This window comes from Falco rusticolus, chromosome 3 (genome assembly GCF_015220075.1).
Source record: "Falco rusticolus isolate bFalRus1 chromosome 3, bFalRus1.pri, whole genome shotgun sequence".
Taxonomy (NCBI): domain Eukaryota; kingdom Metazoa; phylum Chordata; class Aves; order Falconiformes; family Falconidae; genus Falco; species Falco rusticolus.
The window spans coordinates 103,534,121-103,559,818 of record NC_051189.1 but is presented as its reverse complement, the minus strand read 5'-3'; the positions used below and the strand labels follow the sequence as shown (position 1 = coordinate 103,559,818).

The window sequence follows — 25,698 nt, the reverse complement described above, 5'->3', positions numbered from 1 at the left end:
AATCCAGATGTGGGTGCTCCTCCCCCCAGACACCTGGGACACCTAAATCCAGATGTGGGTGCCCCCCCGATATCTGGGTGCCCCCCAAATCCAGATGTGGGTGCCCCCCATCCAGGTGTGCCCCCCCCAACATCTGGGCCCCTCCCATCCAGTTGCACCCCCCCTGAGATACCCGCCCCTCCCCCCCAATCCAGATGTGCCCCCCTCCCCCACCGCACCCCCCCCCCTCCCCTCACCCTCCTGCAGGTCGACGCCCTCTTCGGCTTCTTGGCTTTTCTCGTGGCTGGGGGGGGGGGGGGGGGGGGGGGGGCCGGGGCAAAGGGGGGGAGGGGCAAGGGTCATGACCCCTGCAGCCCCCCCCAGTTTTGGGGTCCCCCCTCTTCCCCCCCTTTTAACCCCTCCCATTGAAATCACTCCAAGCCCCTTCCCCCCCTTGCCCCCACCCCCCCTCAATTTTGCCCCCCCCATTCCCCTCCCCCCCCCCCCTTTTAGGGTCCCTCCAATTTTGGCCCCCCCCCCTTTCCCCTCTCCCTTAGCCCCTCCCCCTTTTTGGCCCCTCCCACTTTTAGCCCCCCCCCCTTCCCCTCCACGCGCTTTTGCCCCCCATTCCCCCCCCCAGCCCCCCAATTTAGGGCACTCCCATTCCACTCCCCCCCTTACCCCCCCGCCTTCAGGACCCCCCCATTCCCGTCCCCCCATCGCCCCCCACTCCCACCCCCTCCCCCAATTTAGGGAGCCCCACTCCCCTCCCCCCCCCCTCTTTGGAACCCCCCTCCATTCCCCTCCCCCCCCTTTTGCCCCCCTGTTCCCTTCCCCCCTCTTTTGCCCCCCCACTTCGAGATCCCCCCAATTTAGGCCCCCCCCTTTTCCCTCCCCCCCCCCCTTTTTGACCCTCCCCATTCCCCTCCCCCCACTTTTAGGGCCCCCCCAATCCCCTCCCCCCACTTGCCCCTCCCCTTCCCCCCCTCCCTCCTTTTGCCCCCCTCCCCCCAGTTTTAGGCCGCCCCTCTTCCACTTTTAGGGCCCCCCATTCCCCTCCCCCCCCTTTTGCCCCCCCCATCCCCTTACCCCCCCTCCCCCCCCACTCCCCGCCCTCCCCATTCCCCTCCCCCCCCTTTGCCCCCCCCCCCATTACCCCCCGTCCCCTCCCCACTTCGGGACCCCCCCCATTCCCCTCCTCCCCCCCCCTTTAGGCTCCACATTCCCCTCCCCCCCCCCTTTTGCCCCCCCCATTCCCTTCCCCCCCTACTTTGAGACACCCCCCCCAATTTAGGGCCCCCCCATTCCCCTCCCCCCCTTTTGCCCCCATTCCCTTACCCCCCTCCCCCACACACTTCGAGACCCCCCCCAGCTTAGGCGCCCCCATTCCCCTCCCCTCTTGCCCCTCCCCTTTTGTCCCCCCTACCCCTCCTTTTACCCCCCCCCCCAATTTTAGGGTCCCCCCATTCCCCCCCCCTTTTTTGCCCCCCCATTCCCTTCCCCCCCCTTCCCCCCCCCTTGGGCCCCCCCCATTCCCCTTCCCCTCCCCCCACTTTTAGGGCCCTCCCATTCCCCTCCCCCCACTTTTGCCCCCCCATTCCCACCTCCCACCCCCCATTCGGGACCCCCCCCAATTTAGGGCCCCCCCATTCCCCTCCCCCCTTGCCCCTCCCCTTTTGCCCCCCCCACCCCTCCTTTTCCCCCCGCTCCTCCTACTTTTAGGCCCCCCCCCTTCCCCCCCCCCCCCACTTTTATGGTCCCCCATTCCCCTCCCCCCAATTTTGCCCCCTCCCCATTCCCTTCCCTCCCCTCCCCCCCTCACTTCGGGACCCCCCCCCATTCCCCTTCCCCCCCCCTTTTAGGACCCCCCATTCCCCTCCCCCCCTTCTGCCCCCCCTTCCCTTCCCCCCCTCCCCCCCCCCAGTTCGAGACCCCCCCCAATTTAAGCCCCCCCATTCCCCTCCTCCACTTGCCCCTCCCCTTTTACACCCTCCCCCTCCTTTCACCCCCCCTCCCCCCACTTTTATGGTGTCCCCTCCCTACTTTTAGGGCCCCCATTCCCCTCCCCCCCTTGCCCCCCCCTTTTGTCCCCCCCACCCCTCCTTTTCCCCCCCACCTCCCCTACTTTTAGGCCCCCCCCTTCCCCTGCCCCCCCCCCCAATTTTGGGGGGTCCCCCCCCTTACCTGGGGGCAGCGGAGCCGGCGGCCGTATCCAGCCCGGGGTCGAGCATGTCCATGGGGGGGGGGGGGGGGTCCCTTGGGGGTGGGGGGAGGGGTAGAGGGGGGGTCCCTATGGGGGGGGGGGGGAAGGGTTGGGGGGGCGGTGTCCTCGTTTGGGGGAGGGGAGAGTTAGGGGTGGGGGAGGGGGGTTAGGGGTTAAAAGGGAAGGGTTTCTAAGGGGGGGAGGGGTGGGGGGGGATTAGCGGGGAAGGAAGGGGTGGGGGGAGGGGGGAGGGAGGGAGGGAAGGGGGGGGGGTCGTTCCCGGGGGGGGGTTTTCCTCTTTCAACCCCCCCCCCCCCCCCCCCTTTAGAGAAACCCCAACGGCCGGGTTTGATCACGGGGCCAAACACCCCGCGTCACGTGCGCCGGGCGCGCGCGCGCGCCCTTCCCCCTCCCCCACCCCACCCCCCCCTCCCTCCCCCTCGCCCCTCCCCCACCCGCTCCTTTCTCCCCCCCCCTTTTTCCCCCCTCCTCCCCCCTTTTCCTCCCTTCACCCCTCCCCCTTCCCACCACGCGCTCGGGGAGGGGACAATCCCCCCCTCCCCTCCCCCCACCCCCCTTCCCCCCTCCCCCCCCTCTCCCCCACCCCCACCCGGCTCCTTTTTTTTTCCTCTCCCCCGCTCCCCCCCCCCCCCGGTTTGTTGTTTTTTTGGGGGGGGGGGGTCGGGGGTTGCGATGGGGGGGTCGGGAGGGGGGGGTCGGGGTGGGGGGAGGGGTGGGGGGGAGGGTTGTTTTTTTTTTTTTTTTGGCTCGCGACCTCCCGGCTCCGCTCCCGGGTTGCGGCGGCGAAACGGACGTTGCGGCAGCGGGGGGAGGGGGGGGGGGGGGGGGGGGGGGGGGGGGGGGGGAGGGGGGGAGGGGGGGGAAGGGGCAGGGAACCCGCCGGAAGGGGAAGGGGCGGCGCAGGCGCGTGGGGGAGCGGGGGAGGGGAGGGGGGGGTGGGGGGCGGGGCGGCGCAGGCGCGTGGGAAAAGAAGAGCGGGGGGGGAGGGCAGGCTGCCGGCTTGGCCACGCCCACCCCGTGGGGGAGGGGGGGCTATAAGGTCGGGGGAGGGGGGGGAGGGGGTCGTATAGGGGTGGGGGAGGGGCCTATAGAACCCGGAAAAGCCCCTATGGGGGGGGGGAGCCTATGGAACCCGGAAGTGCCTATAAGAAGTGGGGAGGATGCTATAGAACCCGGAAGAACCCCTATAGGAGGGGGGGAGGGGCACTGTAGCACCCAGAGGAGCCTATGGGGGGGGCCTATAGCACCTGGAAGAGCCCCTATAGGAAGTGGGGAGGGTCCTATAGCAGCCAGAAGAGCCCCTATAGGGGCTGGGGAGGGCCCTATAGAACTGGGAGAGCGCTATAGCCCTCCCCAGAATAGCCCCGATAGTACTGGGGAGGAGCATATGGAATCTGGAAGAGCCCCTATAGGAGCTGGGGAGGAGCATATGGAACCTGGAAGAGCCCCTATAGGGGCTGGGGAGGGCTCTATAGGACTGGAGAGGGCCCGTATAGATTGGGGAGGGCCCTATAGCACCCAGAAGACCCCATATAGCAACCTGAGGGGGGGCTAGAACCTGGCTATATGATCCTAGGGAGCCCCTCTAGAGATCCAGGCACCCTATAGTGCCTCAGGGAGCCCCTATAGCACCCCAGGGAGCCCTATATTGCCTATGGGGGCTCCTATAGCGAGGGGAAGAACCCTATAGCAACCCAGGGCGTCCTACAGCGCTTGGGGGAGGGGGGGTATGGCATCCTAGGGGGGGCCTATAGAGCCTATGGGGGCTCCTATAGCACCGGGAGGGGTCCTATAGCATCCCAGGGGAGCCCTATAGAGCCTATGGGGGCCCCTATAGCACTGGGAGTAGCTCTATAGGGTCCTGAGGGCTCCTATAGTGGGGGGGGTGGGGGGTGGTATAGTGTCCCAGAGGGGCCCTATAGCACTGGAGGAGCCTTATAGGGTCCACGTGAGCTCCTATAGGACTTGGGGTGCTATAGGACCTATAGGGACCCTCCCAGTGCATATAGGATTCTCTGCAGTACCTATAGGCCCCCCCCCGCACCTATAGGGACCCTCCCAGTACCTATAGGCCCCCCCCCGCACCTATAGGGCCTACCCAGCACCTATAGGGTCCCCCCCATCACCTATAGGGCTTCGCCCAGCACCTATAGGATGCCCCCAGCACCTATGGCCACCCAGCACCCATAGGGGCCCCCATCACTTATAGGGCTCTACCCAGCACCTATAGGACTCCCCCCAGTACCTATATGGACCCCCCTGTGCCTATAGGGACCCTCCGTGCACCTATAGGGACCTTCCCAGTACCTATAGCACCCTCTGCAACACCTATAGAGACCCTCCCAGTACCTATAGGGACCCTCCCAGTACCTATAGGACCCTCAGCAGCACCTATAGGGGCTCCCCAGAACCCATAGGGGCCCCCCATCACCTATAGTGCTTCGCCCAGCACCTATAGGACGCCCCCAGCACCTATAGCCCTCCCTGCACCTATAGGGACCCTCCCTGCACCTATAGAACCCTGTGCAGCACCTATAGCCCCCCCCCTGCACCTATAGGGACCCTCCCAGTACCTATAGGACCCTCAGCAGCACCTATAGGGGCTCCCCAGCACCCATAGGGTCCACCTCCCATCACCTATAGGGCTTCGCCCAGCACCTATAGGACGCCCCCCCTGCACCTATAGGGACCCTTGCTGCACCTATAGCACCCTGTGCAGCACCTATAGCCCCCCCCCGGGACCCATAGGAACCCCCTCCACCTATAGGGCCTCCCAGCACCTATAGGACCCCTCGCATCACATATAGCCCTTCCCCCCATAGTCCCCCCCCCTCGCACTTATAGGCCCCCCCATCACCTACAGCCCCTCCCCCCATAGGCCCCCCCACACATAGGGCTCCCCCATCACCTATAGCCCCTCCCCCCATAGCCCTCCCTACCTATAGGGCTCCCCATCACCTATAGCCCCCCCCCCCACCTATAGGACCCCCCCCATAGTCCCTCCCTCTGCACCTATAGCCCCTCCCCACCGCAGATGGGCGTGGCTTCGGGCACGTCCGCTTTATTGGGGGGGGTCGCAGGGATCGAAGGTCACCGGGGGGAGCTCGTTAAGGGCGTTAATGAGGGGGGGCCCCCGGGGGGGGCAATAAATAACTACAGGGGGGCGGGGCCTGCCCGGAGGGGCGGGGCCTCCTGGCTGCGTCATTGGGTGAGGGGTGGGTCTTGGCAGAGGGCAGGGCCTCAGCGCAGGGGGCATGGCCTGAGCCCCCAGTAGGTGGAGCCACCGGTGGGCGTGTCCGTGTATGGGGGGGCGGAGCCAGCCGGGCAGAACCAGGCCCTCATTGGGCTGAGCCCACAGTGGGCACGGCCAGCCGCTGGGAGGGAGCGTGTCCAAGGCGGAGCAGGCATGGCTTGGCGCCTGGTGGGTGTGGCCTCGGCCGGGTGGGCGGAGCTTGAGGCTTCAATGAGGTTGGGGGGGAGATGCAGGTGGAGGGGGCGGAGCCAGGAGGTGATGGGCGTGTCCAGGGCTTGATGGGCGTGTCCGGGGGGCGATGGGCGAGTCCAAGGGGGTGGTGGGGGTGTCCACGGCCGGGGGGGCGGGGTCACTTGACGCGGATCTCAGCATATTCGGGGGGTTCCTCGGGGGGACCCCGGCCCGGTTTGGGGGGCGGGGCGGGTTCAGGGGGGGCTACCGGCCCCTCCCCCACCCCCAGCGCCCACCGCCCCACTGCCCCTCGCAGCCAGCGGGCCTGGGGGGGGGGGGAGGGCGGGGGGGGAGGGCCACCGGCAGGTCACTGCCCATCCCCCCCCCTTGGGGTCCCCAAGTGTCACCCCCTCCCCCTCCCCCCAGTGTCCCCAAGGTCCCTCTGGCTGTGGCCCCTCCCCCACCGTGTCCCCCAGTGCCCCAATGTCCCCCCTAAGCCCCCCCCATGACCCCTCCATGACCCCAGTGACCCCCCCACCCCATGACCCCCATGACCCCAGTGACCCCCCATTACCCCCCAACACCCATGACCCCCCACCCCCATGACCCCTATGACCCCCCACCCCCATGACCCCAGTGACCCCCCATGAACCCCCAACACCCATGAACCCCCACCCCCATGACCCACCCATGACCCCCTCCACCCTCCCATGAACCCACCCCCCATGACCCCCATGACCCCAGTGACCCCCCATGACCCCACCCACCCCCATGACCCCCCCCACCTGCAGGGGGCGGAGCTCGGGGGCGGGGTCCCCCCCCTGCCCGGGTGGGGGCTGCACCGGGGTCACCTCGGGGCTTCCCGCCGCCTTCCTGCAGGGGGTCAGGGGTCACGCTGTGACCTTTGACCTCATCCTGGCCCCACCCACTGCCCCCCCCACCCTGAGGGGGCATGGCATCCCCAAGGGGCGTGGCCTCCCAAGAGGGTGTGGTCTCTTCCCAAGGGACTATGAGCCCTTCCCAGGGGGTGTGGCCTAAAGCAGAGGGGTGTGGTCTCTTCCCAAGGGGGTGTGTCCCCTTCCCGAGGGAGTATGAGCCCTTCCGAGTGGGCGTGGCCACAAACAGAGGGGTGTTGTCTCGGTGTGGCCTATTCCCCAGGGGGCGTGGCCTCTTCCAAAAGGGGCAAGGCCTCGTTCTATGTGGGCGTGGCCACCTACAGGGGTGTGGTCTGTTCCCAAGGGGGTGTGAACTCTTCCCTAGGGGGTATGAGCCTTTCCCGGGGGAGTGGCCTCTTCCCAACGGGGCGTGGCCTTTTCCCAAGAGGCATGGCCTCTCCCTGCCACCCATGGGGGTGGGGGTTGGGCTTATTCCCTTCCCAGGGGCATGCCCCCCCCCCCCCCCCACTGCCCCGAGCATGGGTGTGGCCTCCCCCGCCTCCCGTGGGCGTGGCCCCCCGTGGGAGTGGCCCCCCGTGGGCGTGGCCCCCCTCCCGCGGGTGGGCGGGGCCAGCCCGGGGGGCGTGTCTCACTTGCGGCGGCTCTGGCTGAGGTAGCAGACGAGGGCGATGACGATGGCGAAGGCCACGACGGCCCCGACCGGCCCCACCTTGGCCCAAACCAGCCCCCCTGCAATGGGGGAGGGGCAAAAGAGTGTCAGTGGGGTCAGCCCCGCCCCCCGCCGGGGTCCCCTCCCCTCCCCTCCCCCGGGGTCAATAAACCTGCCCCCACCATGGGAATCCAGTGTGGGAAATTCCCATGCTCCCTCCAAAAGGGGCTGGGGGGGGGTTGGGGGGCAAAACCCACCCGGGGGGGCAAATAAATTGGGGGGGGTGTCAAATACCACCTGAGGGGGCAAATAGCCCCGGGGGGGCAAATAGCCCCGGGGGGGGGTGTGGATTATAACCCCTCCTATGGTGGGTCAATGGGCCATGGGAAAATCCTGGCGCTAATTCCCATGCCCCCACAACCGTCCCCAGCGGGTGACACCAGGTGACACCGGGTGACAAGTGACGGTGACACCTGGGTGGGTGACAAGGTGATGGGTGTTTCCCGGTGGGATTTGGGGTCATGCCCACCCTCCATAGGGGTCAAAGGGCATGGGAAAATCCTGGCAAGAATTCCCACGCCCCAAAACCGTCCCCAGCAGGTGACACCGGGTGACACGGTGACAAGTGGCGGTGACACCTGGGTGGGTGACAAGGTGACGGGTGGTTCCCCGTGGGATTTCGGGTCACGCCCACCCTCCATAGGGGTCAAAGGGCATGGGAAAATCCTGGCCAGAATTCCCACGCCCCAAAACCGTCCCCAGCAGGTGACATCAGGTGACACAGTGACAAGTGGCAGTGACACCTGGATGGGTGACAAGGTGACGGGTGGTTCCCGGTGGGATTTGGGGTCATGCCCACCCTCCATAGGGGTCAAAGGGCGTGGGAAAATCCTGGCAATAATTCCCACGCCCCAAAACCGTCCCTGGCGGGTGATACTGGGTGACACCGGGTGACACTGGGTGACACTGGTTGACAAGTGACGGTGATACCTGGCTGGGTGACAAGGTGAGGGGTGGTTCCTGGTGGGATTTGGGGTCATGCCCACCCTCCATAGGGGTCAAAGGGCGTGGGAAAATCCTGGCAAGAATTCCCACGCCCTAAAACCGTCCCCGGCGGGTGACACTGGGTGACACTGGGTGACCTACCAGGATGGTGGAAGCGCAGTTGTTGCCTGACGCTGCCATGGGGGTTATGGGCGGAGCAAAGGACGGCGAGGCGGGGGTCGAGGGTCCCCCGTAGCGTGAGGACCCCAGTGACGGTGACAACCCCGCCCATCCCCCGCCCCGGGGTGGTGACGGTGTAATCGCGGTGACCCTCGGTGACAGTGACATTCCGGGAGGGGAGGTCAAAGGTCACAGCTGGTTCAGGAACTGCGGAAGCGGAACAGACACAACGGGCCCCATCCCCCCCCGGGGTGCAGCGGGAATCGGGGAGGAGGATGGGGGGGACTGGGGGGGGGAGGGGGAGGGGGTTGTGTGTCACCCCAAAATGTCACCAGGGGACCCCCCCCAGAACAAACTGGGGACCCCAAAACTGCCCGGGGACGCCCAATAGCCCCCCAGGACCCCCCAGTAGCCCCCCAGGGACCCCGAAACCTCATTAGGGACCCCAAAATCCCCCCCAGGGACCCCCAACACCTCCCAGGGACCCCCAATTTCCCCCTCAGGGACCCCAAAACCCCTTTACAGTCCCCCAGGAACCCCCCAAGTTCCCCCTCAGGGACCCCAACCCCCCCCTCAGGGACCCCATTACCCTCCTTAGGAACCCCAAAACCCCCCTCAGGGACCCCAATACCCCCCTCAGGGACCCCAATACCCCCCTCAGGGACCCCAATTTCCCCCTCAGGGACCCCAAAACCCCCCTTAGGGACCCCAAAACCCCTTTACAGCCCCCAGGGACCCCCAATTTCCCACCTCAGGGACCCTAATACTCCCCCCTCAGGAACCCCACTACACCCCTCAGGGATCCCAAAACCCCTTTACAGCCCCCCAGGGGCCCCCAGTACCTACCCAGGGACCCCCAATTTCCCCCTCAGGGGCCCCAAAACCCCCCTTAGGAACCCCAAAACCCCTTTACAGCCCCCCAGGGTCACCCAATATCCCCCCCGGGACCCCCAATTTCCCCCTCAGGGACTCCAAAACCCCTTTACAGCCCCCCCAGGGACCCCAATACCCCCCTGCACCCCCCCAAACTGACACTCGACAGTGAGGTTGAAGGCGACGCTGCTCTCGCCGTGCTGGTTCTCGGCCCGGCACAGGTACTCGCCGGCGTCCTCGGGTCGGGCAGCCGCCAAGGTCATGGTCACCTGGGGTTCGTAGACGGCGGCGGCCACCACCCGGCGTCCCCGTGTCACCGTCACGATGGGGGCAGGGTGGCTGGCGGCCCCGCAGGTCACCGTCACCGGGTCCCCCGCCACCACCCAGAGCGAGCCGTTGAGGACGGGGGAGCGGGGGGCATCTGGAGGGGGGGGGGAGAAAGGGGTTGGAAGGGGGGGGGGGGGGGGCACTGGGGGTCCCCAAGTGGGGGTGCCCCAAGAAGGAACCCAGTGGGGACCCCAAAAGGGACCCAGGGAGGACCCCGGGGGGTCCCCAAGTGGGGGTCCCCCAAGAAGTGACCCAGTGGGGACCCTAAAAGGGACACAGGGGGGGGCCTGGGGTGTCCCCAAGTGGGGGTCCCCCAAGAAGGGACCCAGTGGGGACCCTGGGGTGTCCTCAAGTGGGGGTCCCCCATGAAGGCCCCCAGCCCCCCCACCCCAACCCGGGGTGCCCCTCCCAGTTTCTCACAAGCCACGTGAAGCTGGAGACTCCGGTTGTGGCGTCCATGCCGGTTCTCAGCCACGCAGCTGTAGGTGCCGGTGTGATCCGGTTCCACCCGGGGTAAAACCAGTCGCAGACCGGTTGAAACCGGTTCTTCTCGTAAAACCGTGACCCCCCGGAACCAGGAGAGTAAAGGAGCCGGTCGCCCCTCGGCTTCGCACCCCAATTCCACCGGGGTCCCCTCCACCGCTTCGCCTGGACCAGAGACCTCCAGCACCCGTGGCTCATCTGGGGAGGGGGCAACGGGGGGGTGTTGAGGGGGGAGGGGGCATCCAAGGGTTGGGTGACCTAGAACCCCCCTCAAGTTCCTCAGGGGCCCCAGGAGTCTGGGGAGGGGGGGATGGGTGACCTAGACCCCCCCCAAACCTCTCCAGGGGGGTTGGGTGACCTAGAACCTCCCCAATAATGTCCCCAAGGGGGGGGTGTCGGATGACCTAGAACCCCCCCATAACCTCCCAGGGGGGATTGGGTGACCAAGAACCCACCCCCAAATGTCTCCAAGGGGGGGTTGAGTGACCTAGAACCCCCCACGATAACCTCCCAGGGGGGGTTGGATGACCTAGAACCCCCCAAAAAAACCTCTTCAGGGGACCCAGGAGTCTGGGGAGGGGGGGGGGGTGACCCAGAAACCCCCAATAATGTCCCCAAGGGGTAACCTAGAACCCCCCCAATAACCTCCCGGGGGAGTTGGATGACCTAGAACCCCCCCAAATGTCCCCAGAGGGGGTTGGGGAGGGGTTGGGTGACCTAGAACCCCCCAATAATGTCCCCAAGGGGGGTTGGGTGACCTAGAAACCCCCCCCCCAATGTCCCCATGAGTGTTGGATGACCTAGAACCCCCCAATTAACCTCATCAGGTGGGTTTGGATGACCTAGAACCCCCCCACACCTCCCCAAGGGGGGGTTGGATGACCTAGATCCCCCCTATAACGTCCCCAGGGATCTCGGGGGGGTGTTGTATGACCTAGAACCCACCCCAATAACCTCCACGGGGGGTTGGATGACCTAGGACCCCCCCCCATAACCTCCCGGGGGGGTTTGGATGACCTAGAACACCCCAATAACCTCTCGGGGGGGTGTTGGATGACCTAGAACACCCGCCATAACCTCCCGGGGGGGTTGGATGACCTAGACACCCCCCCCCCACCCCCCCAATAACCTCCCCAGGGGGTTGGGTGACCTAGAACACCCCAATAACCTCCTGGGGGGGGGGGTTGGATGACCTAGAACCCCCCCAGCCTCCCTCACCCCAACCCCCCATATTCCATAGGGGGTTCCAGGCTTTTCTCACCCATGACCACAGGTACCCAGGGATGGGGGGGACCCCCCCACCCCCTCCCCCATCCGCCCCTCTGCCCCCCCCCAACTCACACTGGACATCCAGGGCGACGGTGGCCTGGAAGGTCAAGGTGCTGTTGGCAAATCCCACCCGACAGCCCAACCTCCGCCCCCCATCTTCTCGTCGGGGGCGAAAACGGAGAAGAGCCACGATGGTGCCAGCTCCGGCTGCGTCTTCCCGTAATTCCCGTTCCGAAACTTCTAGAAGTTCTTCTAAGCCATCCCAATCCACCCGGGGACGGAGTTGGGGGCAATTATCTGGGACCCGGCAGCGCAATTCCACTTCTGCTCCGGCCACCAGTTCGGGGGGGACCTCCAGGACTGGTTCCTCTGGGAAAATTGTGGGGGAGGAAGAACTGGGACCCCTCCCCCAGCATTGGGGGAGGGGGTCCCAGGCCTCCAGAGCCCCTAAAATGGGGTCCCAGGCACCCAGACTCCCCCTAAAATGGGGGGCCCAGGCATCTAAGCCCCCTAAATTGGGATCCCAGGCACCCAGAGCCCCTAAAATGGGGTTCCAGGCACCCAGACCCCCCTAAAATGGGGGTCCCAGGCACCCAGACCCCTCCCCACCCCATTCCCAATGGGGTCCCAGGCATCTGAGCCCCCTAAATTGGGGTCCCAGGCACCCAGTCCCCCCCTAAAATGTGGTCCCAGCCCCCCCAGTTCCCCCCCCAGACTTACCTAACACCTCCAGGATGGTATGTTCGGAGAAGCTGTACTGGTTGTATCCCCCCAAATCCCCCCGAAAATAATATTTCCCAGCCAATTCCGAGCTGAGTGGTCCCAGTAAGAGGGAACAGTCCCGGATCCCCGGATCTCCCACCAGTTTGGCTCTCCCAGTGAAGCTCTCGTGGACGGCTCCTGCCCTCGACCGGGCCACCACCGGCGGATAATTTTTGGGGTATGGGCTCCCGAAATACCACAGACCGTGAACGGTGGATGGACGTAATTCTTCGGGATAACCGAACCGGCAAGGGACGGCCACGCATGTTCCCGACAGCCCAGCTACCGCCGGCGGCATCCAGGCGGCCCAGGGGCCACCCCATGTCCCTGGGGATGGGGACACCCCCCGGTCGGTGGGACGAGCCCGCGCCAGGTGTGGATGGCATCTGGCAGGGGCTAACAACGGGGGTCGGGGCTAATAACGGGGTTCTGGGCATCCTTTGGGGCTACTAATGAGGTTTGGAGCATCTGTTGGGCCTAGTAACGGGGTTCTGGGTGTCCTTTGGGGCTACTAATGAGGTTTAGAGCATCTATTATGTCTAATAACGGGGTTTGGTGCATCTGTTGGGTCTAATAACGAGGTTCTGGGCATCTATTGGGTCTGATAATGAGGTTGTGGGCATCTATTGGGTCTAATAACAGGGTTCTGGGCTTCTGTTGGGTCTAATAACGGGGTTCGGCGCATCTCTTGGGTCTAATAACTAGGTTTAGAGCATCTGTTGGGTCTAATAATGGGGTTCTGGGCTTCTGTTGGGTCTAATAACAGGGTTCTGGGTGTCCTTTGGGGCTACTAATGAGGTTTGGAGCATCTGTTGGGTTTGGTAACAAGGTTCTGGACATCTATTGGGTCTAATAATGGGGTTCTGTGCGTCCTTTGGGGCTACTAATGAGGTTTGGAGCAACTGTTGGGTCAATAACGGGGTTTGAGGCATCTGTTGGGTCTGATAATGAGGTTTGGAGCACCTGTTGGGTCTAATAACGGGGTTCTGGGCATCTATTTGGTCTAATAATGGGATCCTGGTCATTAATTAGGTCTAATAACGGGGTTTGGGGTGCCCCCCTGGGTCTAATAACGGGGTTGTGACCATCCTGGGGGTATAATAACAGGGCTCTGGGCATTAATTAGGTCTAATAACGGGGTTCTGAGCACCTGTTGGCTTTAATAATGGGATCCTGGTCATTAATAAGGTCTAATAACGAGGTCCAGGTCACCTGTTGGGTCTAATAACGGGGTTTGTGGTGCCCCCCTGGGTCTACTAACGGGGTCGTGACCATCCTGGGGGTCTAATAAAAGGGTTCTGGGCATTAATTATGTCTAATAACGGGGTCCTGGTCATTAATTAGGTCTATTAACGGGGTTTGGGGTGCCCCCTGGGTCTACTAACAGGGTCGTGACCATCCTGGGGGTCTAATAACAGGGTTCTGGGCAATTAGTGTGTCTAATAACGAGGTTTTAAGCATTAATTAGGTCTAATAATGAGGCTCTGGGCATTAATTAGGTCTAATAACGGGGTTCTGGGTGTCTAATGCGTTCTCCCAGTCCCTCCCAGTTGCCCCCAGTCCCTCCCAGTTGCCTCCCAGTCCTTCTCTGCTCCTCCCAGTCCCCCCCCCAGTCCCCTCCCAGTGCCCTCCCAGTGCCCCCAGTCCCTCCCATTGCCCCTCCATTCCCTTCCCAGTCCCTCTTAGTCCCTCCTAGTTCCTCCCAGTCGCTCCCAGTGCCCTCCCAGTCCCTTCCCATTCCCCCCCAGTCCCCTCCCAGTGCTCCCTAGTCCCTCCCAGTCCTTCCCAGTTCCTCCCAGTTCCCCGTCCCGCCCATTGCCCCGCAGTCCCTCCCAGTCACTCCCAGTGCCCCTCCATTCCCCTCCCAGTCCCTCCCCAGTCCCTTCCCATTCCCCCCACGTCCCCTCCCAGTGCTCCCCCAGTCCCTCCCAGTCCTTCCCAGTTCCCTCCCAGTGCCCCTCAGTCCCTCCCAGTCCCTCCCATTCCCCTCCAGTCCCTCCCAGTCCACTCCCAGTGCCCCCCCAGTCCCTCCCAGTGCTCCCAGTACCTGGCGGGAGGGGCAGCAGCAGCAGCAGGGTGGTGGGGAGGGCGGCGGCCACCGGCCTCATGGTGGGGGCTGGGGGACATGGGGGTCACCCCAGTGTCCCCAGTATCACCAGTGTCCCCCAGTGTCCCCACTCCCCCCTCCCAGTATCCCCCAGAATCCTCTCCCAGTCCCTTCCCAGTATCCCCAGTGTTCCCTCCCAGTATCCCCCCTCCCAGTGTCCCCCAGCATCCCCTCCCAGTGTCCCCCAGCATCCTCTCCCAGTATCCCCAGAGTCCCCTCCCAGTGTCCCCAGTATCACCAGTGTCCCCCCAGTACCACCCCAGTGTCCCCAGTCCCCCCTCCCGGTATTCCCCAGTATCCTCTCCCAGTCCCCTCCCAGTATCCCCAGTACCCCCTCCCAGTATCCCCCAGCATCCTCTCCCAGTCCCCTCCCAGTATCCCCAGTATCCCCCTCCCAGTATCCCCACTCCCCCTTCCCAGTATCTCCCAGTATCCCCAGTGTTCCCTCCCAGTATCCTCAGTATCCCCCAGTATCCTCTCCCAGTCCCCTCGTAGTATCCCCAGTATCTCCCTCCCAGTGTCCCCCAGTGCCCCCAGTATCCCCCAGCATACTCACCCAGTCCCCTCCCAGTATCCCCCTCCCAGTATCCCCCAGTGCCCACAGTATCTCCCAGTATCTTCTCCCAGTCCCCTCCCAGTCTCCCCGGTGTTCCCTCCCAGTATCCCCCAGCATCCTCTCCCAGTCCCCTCCCAGTATCCCCAGTATCCCCCTCCCAGTATCCCCCAGTATCCCCAGTGCCAGGCAGTCCCAGGCGGTGCCAAGCATGGCACCCCCCCCCCCCGCCCCTCCCTCATCGCGTCCCCTCCCCCGCCCCCGTGGCCCCGCCCCCGTGGCCCCGCCCCCCGTAGCCCCGCCCCCTCCCCCACGCGGCCACATTCCTCACGCGCCGGTGTCACCCCCACGGCCCCGGGGGACAAAGGGACCCGCTGTGTCCCCTTCCCCCCCCCCCCCCCCCCCCCGCCTGAGCCCCCTCCCCCACCCTGGGCTTGGGGGGGGGGGGGGGCTTTAATGGGGGCTGGGGGAGAGGGGGGAGGGGCTGGGGGGGCGGTGGGTGGGGCAGGATTTGGGGAGGGGCCCCAGGGGGGAGGGGGAGGGGCAGGATTTGGAGGGGGAGGGGCAGGGGGTCTAGAGGGGGAGGGACGGGGGGGAGGGGAAGGGGCAGGAATTGGGGAGGGGTCCCAGAGGGTCTAGAGGGGGAGGGGCAGGGGGTGGGGGCGGTCCCGGGGGGGAGGGGCAGGCTTTGGAGAGGGGTCCCAGGGGGGAGCGGGGGGAGGGACAGGAATTGGGGAGGGGTCCCAGGGGGTCGGGGGGGTCGGGGCTAGGCTGGGGAGGGGCGTGGCTGGAGGAGGGGCGTGGCTGGGGGAGGGGAAGGAGCGGGGCTAGGGGAAAGGGGCGTGGTGTGGGGATGAAGGGGCGTGACCGGTGGGAGGGGCCAGGCTGGGGAAGGGGCGGGGCCACCCCGTCCCCTCGGAGCCTGGTGGCACCAAGCGAGGCCACAAGGGGCCGTTTGTCCCCAGGACGGTGATGTCAACCCTCCCCCACCCCCCCACCCCCCTCCAGCTCCACGAAGGGGGGGGGGGGGAGGGGAATAGATGGGGGGAGGGGAGCACCCAGATTTGGGGGGGGGGTGGGTTCGGGGGACCCTCTTTGGGGGGGGGGGGCTGGGTGGTTGGGGAGGGAGGGACAGTTATGAGGGGGGGAGGGGTCCCGGGAGAGGGGTCATGACCCCATGGAGACCCCTCCCCCCCCCCCAAAGCACCCAAGGGTGGGGGTCTCCCGGGGGGGGGGCGGGAGGGGCAATAGCCCCCAATGGGTGTCACGACCACAGGGAGCCCCCCCCCAATTATTTTTGGGGAGTGACCCCTCCCCCACCCCGACCCCTCCCCCACCCGAAGACCCCCGACCCCCCCCAGCACCCAAGGGTGGGGGTCTCCCAGGGGTGTGGGGGAGGGGCAATAGCCCCCAATGGGTGTCACGACCACAGGGAGCCCCCCCCCCAATTATTTTTGGGGAGTGACCCCTCCCCCACCCCGACCCCTCCCCCACCCGAAGACCCCCGACCCCCCCCAGCACCCAAGGGTGGGGGTCTCCCAGGGGTGTGGGGAGGGGCAATAGCCCCCAATGGATGTCACAACCACAAGGAGCCCCCCCCCCCCCCATGAGAACCCAGGAATTTGGGGGGGTGGGGGGGGTGACCCCTCCCCCTCCCCACCCCTCCCCCCACCCACCTTGATGGGGTGTGTGACCCCAAGCGTCCGGGTGGTGGCGGGGGGCCGAGCGTGTGGGGTGGGGGTGGGGGAAGGAGCAGGGTTATGTACTTGGGGGGGGGGGGGGTGGGGGTGGGGTTGGGGGGGCGGGGCGGGGTGCGGGGGGGGAGGGGCGGGGGGGGCGGGGCCACCCAGGGTGCCTGGGGCGGGCGCGTGCCTGGGGAGACACCCGCTGGCTTGGGTGCAGGGGATGGGACCCCCCCCCCAAAATAAATAAGTGGGACACACCCCCCCCAAAAAAATAAAAATCTGAGACCCCCCTGGATGCCTGGGACACCCCCTCCCCAAAAACCTGGGAACCTCCCCCCCCAACCGGGGACCACCCCCAAAACCTGGGACCCCCCCCCCCCAAAAAATATCTGGGACCCCCCTGGATGCCTGAGACCCCCTCCCCTAAAATATGGGACCCCCTCTCAAAACCTGGGACCCCCCCTCAAAACCTGGGACCCCCCCCCAAAAAAATCTGAGACCCCCCTTGATGCATGGGACCTCCCCCGCAAAACATGGGGCTCCCCCTCGAAAAAATCTGGGATCCCCCTGGATGCCTGGGACCCCCCCCCCCAAAAACCTGGGAACCTCCCCCCCAAACATGGGACCCCCCCTCAAAACCTGGGACCCCCCCCCCAAAAACCTGGGACCCCCCCTGGATGCCTGGGACCCCCCCCCCCAAAATCTGGGACCCTTCCCTCAAAACCTGGGACCCCCCCAAAAAAAATCTGTGACCCCCCTGGATGCCTGAGACACCCCCCCCAAATATCTGGGACCCTCCCCCCCAAACCTGGGACCCCTCCTCAAAACCTGGGACCCCCCCCCAAAAATCTGGGACCCTCCCTCAAAACCTGGGACCCCCCCCAAAAAAATATGGGACCCCCCTGGATGCCTGAGACCACCTCCCCTAAAATATGGGACCCCCTCTCAACACCTGGGACCCCCCCTTAGAACCTGAGACACCCCCCCCCAAAAAAAATCTGGGATCCCCCTGGATGCCTGGGACACCCCCCCCCAAAACCCTTGGATTCCCCCAAACCCTGGATCTCCCCCCAAAATCTGGGACCCCCCCCAAAAAAAACCTTGGACCCCCCCCAAACCCTGGGAACCCCCCCAAAACCTGGGACACCCCCCCCCCCCGGATGCTCAGGTGCAGAGCGGACCGAACCACTTCGGCGCGGGGGGAGTGGGATTCCGGTACGCTCCCTCCATCCAAAACGCCTTTCCCCTCCCCCCCAGAATTCCGGGGGGGGGGTTAATGGGGCTGGAAGGGTCTCATCCCCCTCCCCCCGAAATGAGGGGGTGGGATTTACACCCATTTTTTCCCTTTTTCCCCCCAATTTTCCATATTGCCCCCCCCCCCGCGGCTCCTCAATGGTAGCGCCCGCACCTGCCCGGAGTGGGCGCGGCCTGGCGGTGAGGGGGCGGCCCATCACCTAGACCCCCGCCCCCATCACCCCCGCCCATTGGCCCAGCCCTGGCTCCAGGCAACGCCCCTTCGCCTCACCTAGGCGAGGGTCATAGGCAGCGGGGGCGGAGCTACGGGAGGTGTGGGCGGGGCCAGGTGCGCCAGGCCCCGCCCACACCTGCCGCCGCCATCATGGCCGCCGCCATGGCCGCGCTGCTGGTGCTGCTGGGGGGGTTCGGGGGTAATTAAGGGGCTGGGGGGGCAATTAAGGGGTAATTAAGGTATTAAAGGGTTAATTAAGGTATTAAGGGGGTAATTAAGGGGCTGGGGGGAGCTGAGGGGGTAATTAGGGGCGGGGGAGGGAGCGGGAGGGGAACTGGGGGGGGCAGAGGGGGGCCGGGGGGTTAATTAGGGGCCTGGGGGTTAATTGGTGGCTAATTAAGAGGCTTAAGGAGTAATTAAGGAGGTAATTAAGCGCTGGAAAAGTAATTAAGAGGGTAATTAAGGGGATGGGGGGGATTTGAGGGGTAATTAGGGGCGGGGGGGGTCTCTGGGGGCTAATTGGGGGCACGGGGAGGGGGGTCCTAGGGGGTAATTAGGGGGGTGGGGGTTAATTGGTGGCTAATTAAGAGGCTTAAGGCGTAATTAAGGAGGTTATTAGGGACTGGGAGAGTAATTAAGGGGGTAAATAAGGGGATGGGGGGATTTGAGGGGCAATTAGGGCTGGGGGGTCCTAGGGGGTAATTAGGGGGCTGGGGGTTAATTATGGGGGGAATTAAGGGGCTTGGGGGGGTAATTAATTAAGGGGTAATTAACAGGTTTGGGGTAATTAGGGTGTAATTAATGGGGTAATTAACAGGTTTTGGGTAATTAGGGCGTAATTAATGGGGTACTTAACAGGTTTGGGGCAATCAAGGGGTAATTAAGGGGGTAATTATGGTCGGGGGGCTCGGGGGGGGCAGTTGAGGGGTGACAGGGGTGACAGGGACTGGGGGGAGGTGACAGGGGGTAACAGGGGGTGACATGGAGGTGACAGGGGCCAGGGGGAGGTGACAGGGGGTGTCAATAGTCGAGGGGGTGACAGGAACTGGGGGGAGGTGACAAGGGGGTGACAAGGGGTGACAGGCGGTTACAGGGGGTGACAGTGACCAGGGGGAGGTGACAAGAGGGTGACAAGAACCTGGGGGGGGGGGATGGGTGTCACCTCCCCATCCCAAGCTGCCCCCTCCCCCCCCCGCCCCTAACCCCGTGTGTGTCCCCTCCCCCCCCTCCCCCCGCCCCTCCCCCAGCCTTTGTCACCCCCCTGCAGGTGACGGTGACAGACCCGCGGACGGTGGCCCTGCTCTTCCAGCCCGTCCTACTGCGATGTCACTACCAGACGGTGACCCCCGACCCCCCCCCCATTGTCACCTGGAAGTACAAATCCTTCTGTCCCCTCCCCCCAGGGGACCCCGGGCTTGGCCCCTCCCTTGGGGACACCCCTGTCCCCTCCCCCCCCTGCCCCGACGCCGCTCGCACCATCCGCATCGTGGCCACCAAGCAGGGCGGGGTTGTCACCTTGGGGGACTTCTACCGCGGACGGGGGGTCACCATCCTGGGAGGTGGGGATACTGGGGGGAACTGGGAGGAACTGGGGGGCACTGGGGGGGGGGGGGGGATGGGTGGGGAGGGGGTTTTGGAGTGTCACTGGGGTTTGGGACAACGTTACTGGGGGGAACTGGGGTGTCACTGGGGTTGGGGACAATGTTACTGGGGTTGGGGACAATGTTACTGGGGGACACTGGGGTGTCACTGGTTGTCACTGGGGTCTGGGGGGGACATTGGGGGGGTCACCTGGGGTCACTGGGGTCACCTGGGGTCACCGGGGTTGGGGGGTGGGGGTGGGACTTTGGGGTGTCACTGGGGTTGGGGACAATGGCACTGGGGGGAACTGGGGTGTCACTGGGGTTGGGGACAATGTTACTGGGGTTGGGGACAATGTTACTGGGGGACACTGGGGTGTCACTGGTTGTCACTGGGGTCTGGGGGGACATTGGGGGGGTCACCTGGGGTCACTGGGGGGTCACCTGGGGTCGGGGGGGGTGGGACTTTGGGGTGTCACTGGGGTTGGGGACAATGTTACTGGGTGTCACTGGGGGCGGGGGTAGGGGTGGGGGGTGGTTCTGGGTGCCCCCTCCCCCCTCAGGGGTCAAAGGTCACAGTGTGTCCCCTCCCTCCCCCCGGGTGACAAAGGGGCGGAGCTTAGCCTGGGCCCAGCGGCGTGGGGGGACAGCGGGGTCTACGTCTGCACCGTCACCTCTACCCAGGACCTGGAGGGCAACAACGAGGCCGAGGCTGAACTGGTTGTACTGGGTGAGGCACTGGGAGGCACTGGGAAGGGCCGCAGAGGGCTCCAGGGGCGCTGGAAGGGCACTGGGAGGGCACCGGGAGGCACTTGGAGGGTCGGAGGGGGCACTGGGAGGGCACTGGGAGGCACTGGGAAGGGCCACAGGGGGTTCCAGGGACGCTGGGAGGGTGCTGGAAGGCACTGGGAGGGCACTGGGAGGCACTTGGAGGATCAGAGGGGGCACTGGGAGGGCACTGGGAGGCACTGGGAAGGGCCACAGGGGGTTCCAGGGGCGCTGGGAGGGCACTGGGAGGCACTGGGAGGCACTGGGAAGGGCCACAGGGGGTTCCAGAGGTGCTGGGAGGGCGCTGGTAGCCAGTGGGAGGGCACTGGGAGGCACTTGGAGGATCAGAGGGGGCAATGGGAGGCACTGGGAATGTCTGTAGGGGGCTCCAGGGGCTCTGGGAAGGTGTTGGGAGGCACTGGGAGGGCACTGGGAGGCACTTGAAGGATCAGAGGGGGCACTGGGAGGTACTGGGAGGGCACTGGGAAGCACTGGGAGGCACTGGGAATGGTCACAGGGGGCTCCAGGGGTGCTGGGAGGGCACTGGGAGGCACTTGGAGGGTCGGAGGGGGACTGGGAGGCACTGGGAATGGCCGCAGGGGGCTCCAGGGGCGCTGGGAGGGCACTGGGAGGCACTGGGAGGGCGCTGGTAGGGCTGGAGGGGGCACTGGGCTACACTGGGAGGCACTGGGCTGTACTAGGATGCCTGGGAGTGGGGGGCCCCTCCCCCACCCCTGGGTGCGCCTCCCCTCCTTGGGTGCCCCTCCCCCAACGTTGGGTGCCCCTCCCCCCCCCTTGGGTGCTCTCGCCCCCCCCGGATGCCCCCCCCCCCCAGTGTCCCTTGTCCCCCCCCCAGGGTCCCTGCCGGAGCCCACCCACCTGCTGCCGGGGGTCCTGGTGGGGACCCTGCCAGGTAGGGACACTTGGGGGGGGGGCACCCAAGGGGAGGGGGGGCACCCAGGGGTCCGGGGGGGCCACCCGGGGGTGGGGGAGGGGCACCCGGGGGTGGGGGGGCACCCAGGGGTGAGGAGGGGGCACCCGGGGGGGGAGGGGCACCCATGGGAGGGGGAGGGGGCACCCAGGGGTGGGGGACGGGCACCCGGGGGGGGAGGGGCACCCATGGGAGGGGGAGGGGGCACCCAGGGGTGGGGAGGGGCCCCCGGGGGGGGAGGGGGCACCCAGGATCTATGGGGGGGGTCTGGGTGCCTGGGGGGCTCTATAGGAGGGGGTGAGGCTGCCCCCTCCTGCCGGGGCACCCGCCCCCTGACCCCCCCCTCCCCTCCCCCCCCCCCCAGACTGGTTGTTCGTGGTACTGGTGGCACTGGGGGGGGCGCTGGTGGCGGTGGGGGTGGGGCTGTGCTGGTGCCAGTGCTGCCCCCACACCTGCTGCTGCCTCGTGCGCTGCCCCTGCTGCCCCCGGCGCTGCTGCTGCCCCGAGGCCCGTGAGTGACCCCCCCCCACAGCCCGGCGGGGGGATGGGTGGGCGCCCCTGGGTCCTTGGGAGGGGTTGGGGGGGGTTGGGGGGCACCCCTGGGGTCCCTGGGGTGGCTTGGGGTGGCGGGTGGGGGTCCCTGGGGAGGTGGGGAGGGCACCCCTGGGAGGGGGGGGCGCTGGGGGGGGCTGGAGGGGTGGGGGGGGGCTGGGGGGGGGTGGGGCACCCCTGGGAGGGGGGGGAGGGGTGGGGGGGGCTGGGGGGGGGTGGGGCACCCCTGGGAGGGGGGGGGGGGGGCGGGGGGGGCCTGGGGGGGGCACCCCTGGGTCCCTGAGGGGGGGGGAGGGGCACCCCTGGGTCCTTTGGGGTGGCTTGGGGTGGGGGGTGGGGGTCCCTGGGGGGGGTGGAGGGGGTGGGGGGGGCACCCCTGGGATCCCTGGAGTGGGTTGTGGGAAGTGGGGGTGGGGGTGGGGGGGGTGGGGGGCACCCCTGGGGTGGGGGTCCCACACCTGTGTCCCCTCCCCCACCCCCACCCCTCCCCCCCCAGTGTACCTGGCCGGGAAGGCGGCCACCTCCGGGGGGATGGGCTCAGTCTACGGCCCCCCCGTGCCCCCCCTGGCCCTCCGGACGCTCGGTAAGTGCCCTTGGGGACGCTGTGGGGGAGGGGTGGCACCAGTAAGGGGTACTGGTGTTACCGGGAGGGGGGAAGGGGCGCCCCTGAGGTGCCTCCCCCCCCCCCCCAATAGCCAGCAGCCAGAGCTCCCAGGTGCCTTTACTCCGCGACAGCGATGGCAGCGTGGTGTCAGGTGAGGGCACGGTGTGATTGACAGCTGCCTGTCATATCGAGTGTTGATCGACAGCTGTCAATCAACCGCAGCTGTCCATCAAAAAAAAACCAAACCCACCAAAAAAACTTTGGCCCTTTGGTGCTGGGGAGGGCTGTGAAGCTAAGAAGGGTCCGGCCCGTCCCACAGCTGGATGGGTGACCGGTGATGTATTGAGGAAGGGGTGGAGCCTGACTCTGGGCTCCGCCCCCTCCCCACCCAATCCCCCCCCCCCCCCCAATACTCTGCCCCCCCCCCTACAGCCCCCCCCCTCCCTCCCCCCACCGTCCTGCGGTACCTGGAGGAGCAAATCGGCGCCTTGGAGCCCCGCGGCCGTTACCCCCCGCCGAGGGCAGGTGGGTGCTGGGCTTGGGGGAGTGAAGGGGGGAGGGGGGGGCAATTACCACCCCATGGGGCATCAACTCTCCCCCCATGGCGAAGCACACCCCCCACCCCCCATTTCCCCCCCCCCCGGGTTATTCCCCCCCAACCCCAGGGGTATCGATGCCCAGTTTCCCCAGCAGGGGGCAGTGTCCCCCCTCCCATTCAGCACAGACTCGTGGGATCCCCAAGCCCCCCCAGACCCCCCGAAACTCCCCCCAGGACCCCCAAGAACCCCCCCAAACATCCCATAGGACCCCCAACCCCCCCCAGACCCCCCGAAACTCCCCCCAGGACCCCCCCAGACATCCCATAGGACCCCCAAGCCCCCCCAGACCCCCCCCAAACTCCACCCAGGACCTCCAAGGACCCCCCCAGGATCCCATAGGACACCCAAGCCCCCCCAGACCCCCCCAAACTCCTCCCAGGACCCCCCCAGACATCCCATAGGACCCCCAAGCCCCGGGGTATTAACCTCCCCCCCCCCACCACCATTTGCCCCACAGCCCCCCCCCCTCAGCGACATCAGCTCCCTCCACGAAGGACCGGACTCCTGGGTCCCCCGAGGACGCCCCCCATCTCCCCCATCCCCCCCCAGGGGGCGCTGGCGCTCAGCTGAGGTTTTGGGGGGATCCGGGGGGGGGTCACCCCCCCCCATCCCGTCCTCGATCCCGTTCCCGTGACGATCTTTTGAGGGGGGCTGAGCCCCTTCCCCGGCGCCCCCCCGGACCCCCCCGGCGCCTTCGTAAGGTGGGTAGGGGTGAGGGTCCCTGGTGGTGGGGGTGTTTGAGGGGGTCCTATGGGGTCTGGGGGGGTCTGGAAGTGCCCTACGGGGTCTTTAGGGGGGGCTTGGGGGTACTGGGGGGGGTCTGGGGGGCTGTACAGGGGCTCTGGTGGTCTTTGGGGGGTCCTTGGGGGGCCTGGGGGCAGTTTGGTGGGGGTCTGGGGGGGCTTGGGGGTACCATGGGATCCCTGGGGGGGTCCTTGGGGGTCCTGGAGGCAGTTTGGGGGGTTCTGGGGGGGCTTGGGGGTCCTTGGGGTCCTGGGGGGAGTTTGGGGGGGGATGGGGGGGCTTGGGGGTCCTATGGGATGTCTGGGGGGTCCTGGGGGTCCTGGGGGGAGTTTGGGGGGGTCTGGGGAGGCTTGGAGCTCCCATGGGATGTCTGGGGGGATCCTGGGGGGAGTTTGGGGGGTCTGGGAGGGCTTGGGGGTCCTTGGGTGTCCTCGGGGGAGTTTGGGGGGGGTCTGGGGGGGTCATTAGGGGCCCTGGGGGCAGTTTGGGGGGGTCTGGGGGGGCTTGGGGTTCCTATGGGATCCCTGGGGGGGTCCTTGGGAGTCCTGGGGGGAGTCTGGGGGGTCTGGGGGGGTTTGGGGGTCCTATAAAGTATTTAGGGGGGATCAGGTGGAATTGGGGGGGGGGGCACTGGGGGTCCCACCCCCCCGTGTCCCCCCAACCCCCCCTTTGACCCCTCCTCCCCCCCCCCCAGCACGACGCCCTGAGCCGCGAGAGCCTGGTGGTCTGAGCGCCCGGACCCTGTGACCCCCCCCTACCCCCCCTTCCCCCCCCCCTCCGAGGCTGTTTTTGGGGCCTTTTTTTAATTGGGGGGTGTGTGTGTGTCTGTGTGTGTGTGTGTGTGTGTGTCTTGCCCCTCCCCCACTCGTGATTTGGGGCCAAATAAAGTTTTTTAGAGAAAAAAAAACTGGGGGGAGGGGAGGGGGTTGGCGGGGCCCCCCCCCCCCGGATATCCCTATGACGTCACTGCATGGCGTCATCGCCCCCATTACATCACTGCATCCTATGGCATCACTTTTGGAGGGTCCCAGAGGATTTTGGGGGGTCCCTGAGGGGTCTCCGGTGGTCCCTGAGGGATTTGGGGGGTCCCTGAGGGGTCTCGGGTGGCTCCAGAGGGATTTGGGGGGGGTCTCTGAGGTTATTTGGGGGTCCCAGTGGGATTTTGGGGGTCCCTGAGGGGTCTTGGGGGGTTCCAGAGGATTTTGGGGGGTCCCAAGGGGGTCTCGGGGGTCCCTGAGGGGTCTTGGGGGGCTCCCGTGTCCCAGCGAGGGCGGGCGGGGGGGCGTGGTCCGGCCGTGATTGACAGCCAGCCGGCAGCCGGAGAGGGGGCGTGGCCCCGCCCTGTATACCAACCAATCGCCGGCGGGAGAGGGCGTGGCCTCGCCCTGCTTACCAGCCAACCGGCGGCTGGGATTGAGACAACCAACCGGCGGGAGGGGGCGTGGCCCTGCCCTGCTTACCGCCCAACCGGCGGCGGGAGGGGGCGTGGCCCCGCCCTGATTGACACCTGGCTGCCGCGGCGTGGGGAGGCAAAGCGGCGGCGGCGGCTGCCGGGACGCGTGGTGCACGCCGGGAGTTGTAGGAGGGGGCGGGGCCGCCCCCTTGCCCCGCCCCTTCCCTTCCCGACAGCCCCTGCGGCCGCCCGCACACCTTGGGCGCCCCTTACCAACCCCTGGGCGCCCCCCCCCCCCCGCCCCTCCCCCACCATGACGCTCTTTCACTTCGGCAACTGCTTCGCCCTCGCCTATTTCCCCTACTTCATCACCTACAAGTGCAGCGGCCTGTGAGCGGGGCACTGGGAGGGACTGGGAGGCGCTGGGAGGGGGGCTGGGGGCACTGGGAGGGGACTGGGATGCGACATAAGGGCACTGGGAGGGGGGCTGGGAGGCACTGGGAGGGAGGCTGGGGGTGCTGGGAGGGACTAGGAGGGGCGTTGGGAGGGACTGGGAGGGGGGCTGGGGGCGATGGGAGGCACTGGGAGTGACTGGGAGGTGACATAAGGGCACTGGGAGGGTAGTGGGGGGCACTGGGAGGGGGCCTAGGAGTGGGGCTGGGGG

At 66.6% G+C, this 25,698-nt stretch overlaps 3 protein-coding genes across 3 annotated transcripts in view; 2 read left to right on the top strand and 1 right to left on the bottom strand.

Moving 5' to 3' along the window:
- The window catches only part of LOC119144542 (rho guanine nucleotide exchange factor 1-like), a 2,755-nt gene extending 2,588 nt beyond the window's left edge, over nt 1-167 (top strand). Inside the window, exon 8 of the mRNA XM_037380044.1 lies at nt 116-167. Within this exon, the coding sequence (XP_037235941.1) occupies nt 116-167 (52 nt within the window). The remainder of the gene's footprint in view (nt 1-115) is intronic.
- Nucleotides 168-5,256: 5,089 nt separating this feature from the next.
- LOC119145592 (Schwann cell myelin protein-like) lies at nt 5,257-16,440 on the bottom strand. Its single transcript, XM_037382219.1, has 10 exons — nt 16,387-16,440; nt 14,098-14,166; nt 12,009-12,377; nt 11,361-11,657; nt 9,957-10,217; nt 9,370-9,630; nt 8,319-8,621; nt 7,156-7,252; nt 6,413-6,500; nt 5,257-5,952 (listed from the first exon to the last, which is right to left on the bottom strand). The coding sequence occupies exons 2-10, from the start codon at nt 14,156-14,158 to the stop codon at nt 5,806-5,808; spliced, it is 1,884 nt and encodes a 627-aa protein (XP_037238116.1). The 5' UTR covers nt 14,159-14,166; nt 16,387-16,440; the 3' UTR covers nt 5,257-5,805.
- A 1,072-nt stretch (nt 16,441-17,512) lies between these two features.
- Nucleotides 17,513-23,588, top strand: LOC119143947 (lipolysis-stimulated lipoprotein receptor-like). Its single transcript, XM_037378576.1, has 9 exons — nt 17,513-17,610; nt 19,111-19,422; nt 20,054-20,173; nt 21,068-21,124; nt 21,507-21,653; nt 22,191-22,277; nt 22,390-22,449; nt 22,731-22,823; nt 23,355-23,588. The coding sequence occupies exons 1-9, from the start codon at nt 17,556-17,558 to the stop codon at nt 23,465-23,467; spliced, it is 1,044 nt and encodes a 347-aa protein (XP_037234473.1). The 5' UTR covers nt 17,513-17,555; the 3' UTR covers nt 23,468-23,588.
- Nucleotides 23,589-25,698: the final 2,110 nt, after the last annotated feature.

What these genes read in the sequence shown, in the direction of transcription:
- LOC119145592 (XM_037382219.1), bottom strand. Translation starts at nt 14,158, where the DNA reads ATGAGGCCGGTGGCCGCCGCCCTCCCCACCACCCTGCTGCTGCTGCTG. An exon ending in CGTCGCCCTGGATGTCCAGT is followed by an intron (nt 10,218 to 11,360) that starts GTGAGTTGGGGG and finishes CCCCCTCCCCAG; the next exon opens with ATGAGCCACGGGTGCTGGAG. An exon ending in CTCAGCCAGAGCCGCCGCAA is followed by an intron (nt 6,501 to 7,155) that starts GTGAGACACGCC and finishes GACCCCCTGCAG; the next exon opens with GAAGGCGGCGGGAAGCCCCG.
- LOC119143947 (XM_037378576.1), top strand. Translation starts at nt 17,556, where the DNA reads ATGCTCAGGTGCAGAGCGGACCGAACCACTTCGGCGCGGGGGGAGTGG. An exon ending in GGCTGAACTGGTTGTACTGG is followed by an intron (nt 20,174 to 21,067) that starts GTGAGGCACTGG and finishes TCCCCCCCCCAG; the next exon opens with GGTCCCTGCCGGAGCCCACC. An exon ending in CTGCTGCTGCCCCGAGGCCC is followed by an intron (nt 21,654 to 22,190) that starts GTGAGTGACCCC and finishes CTCCCCCCCCAG; the next exon opens with TGTACCTGGCCGGGAAGGCG.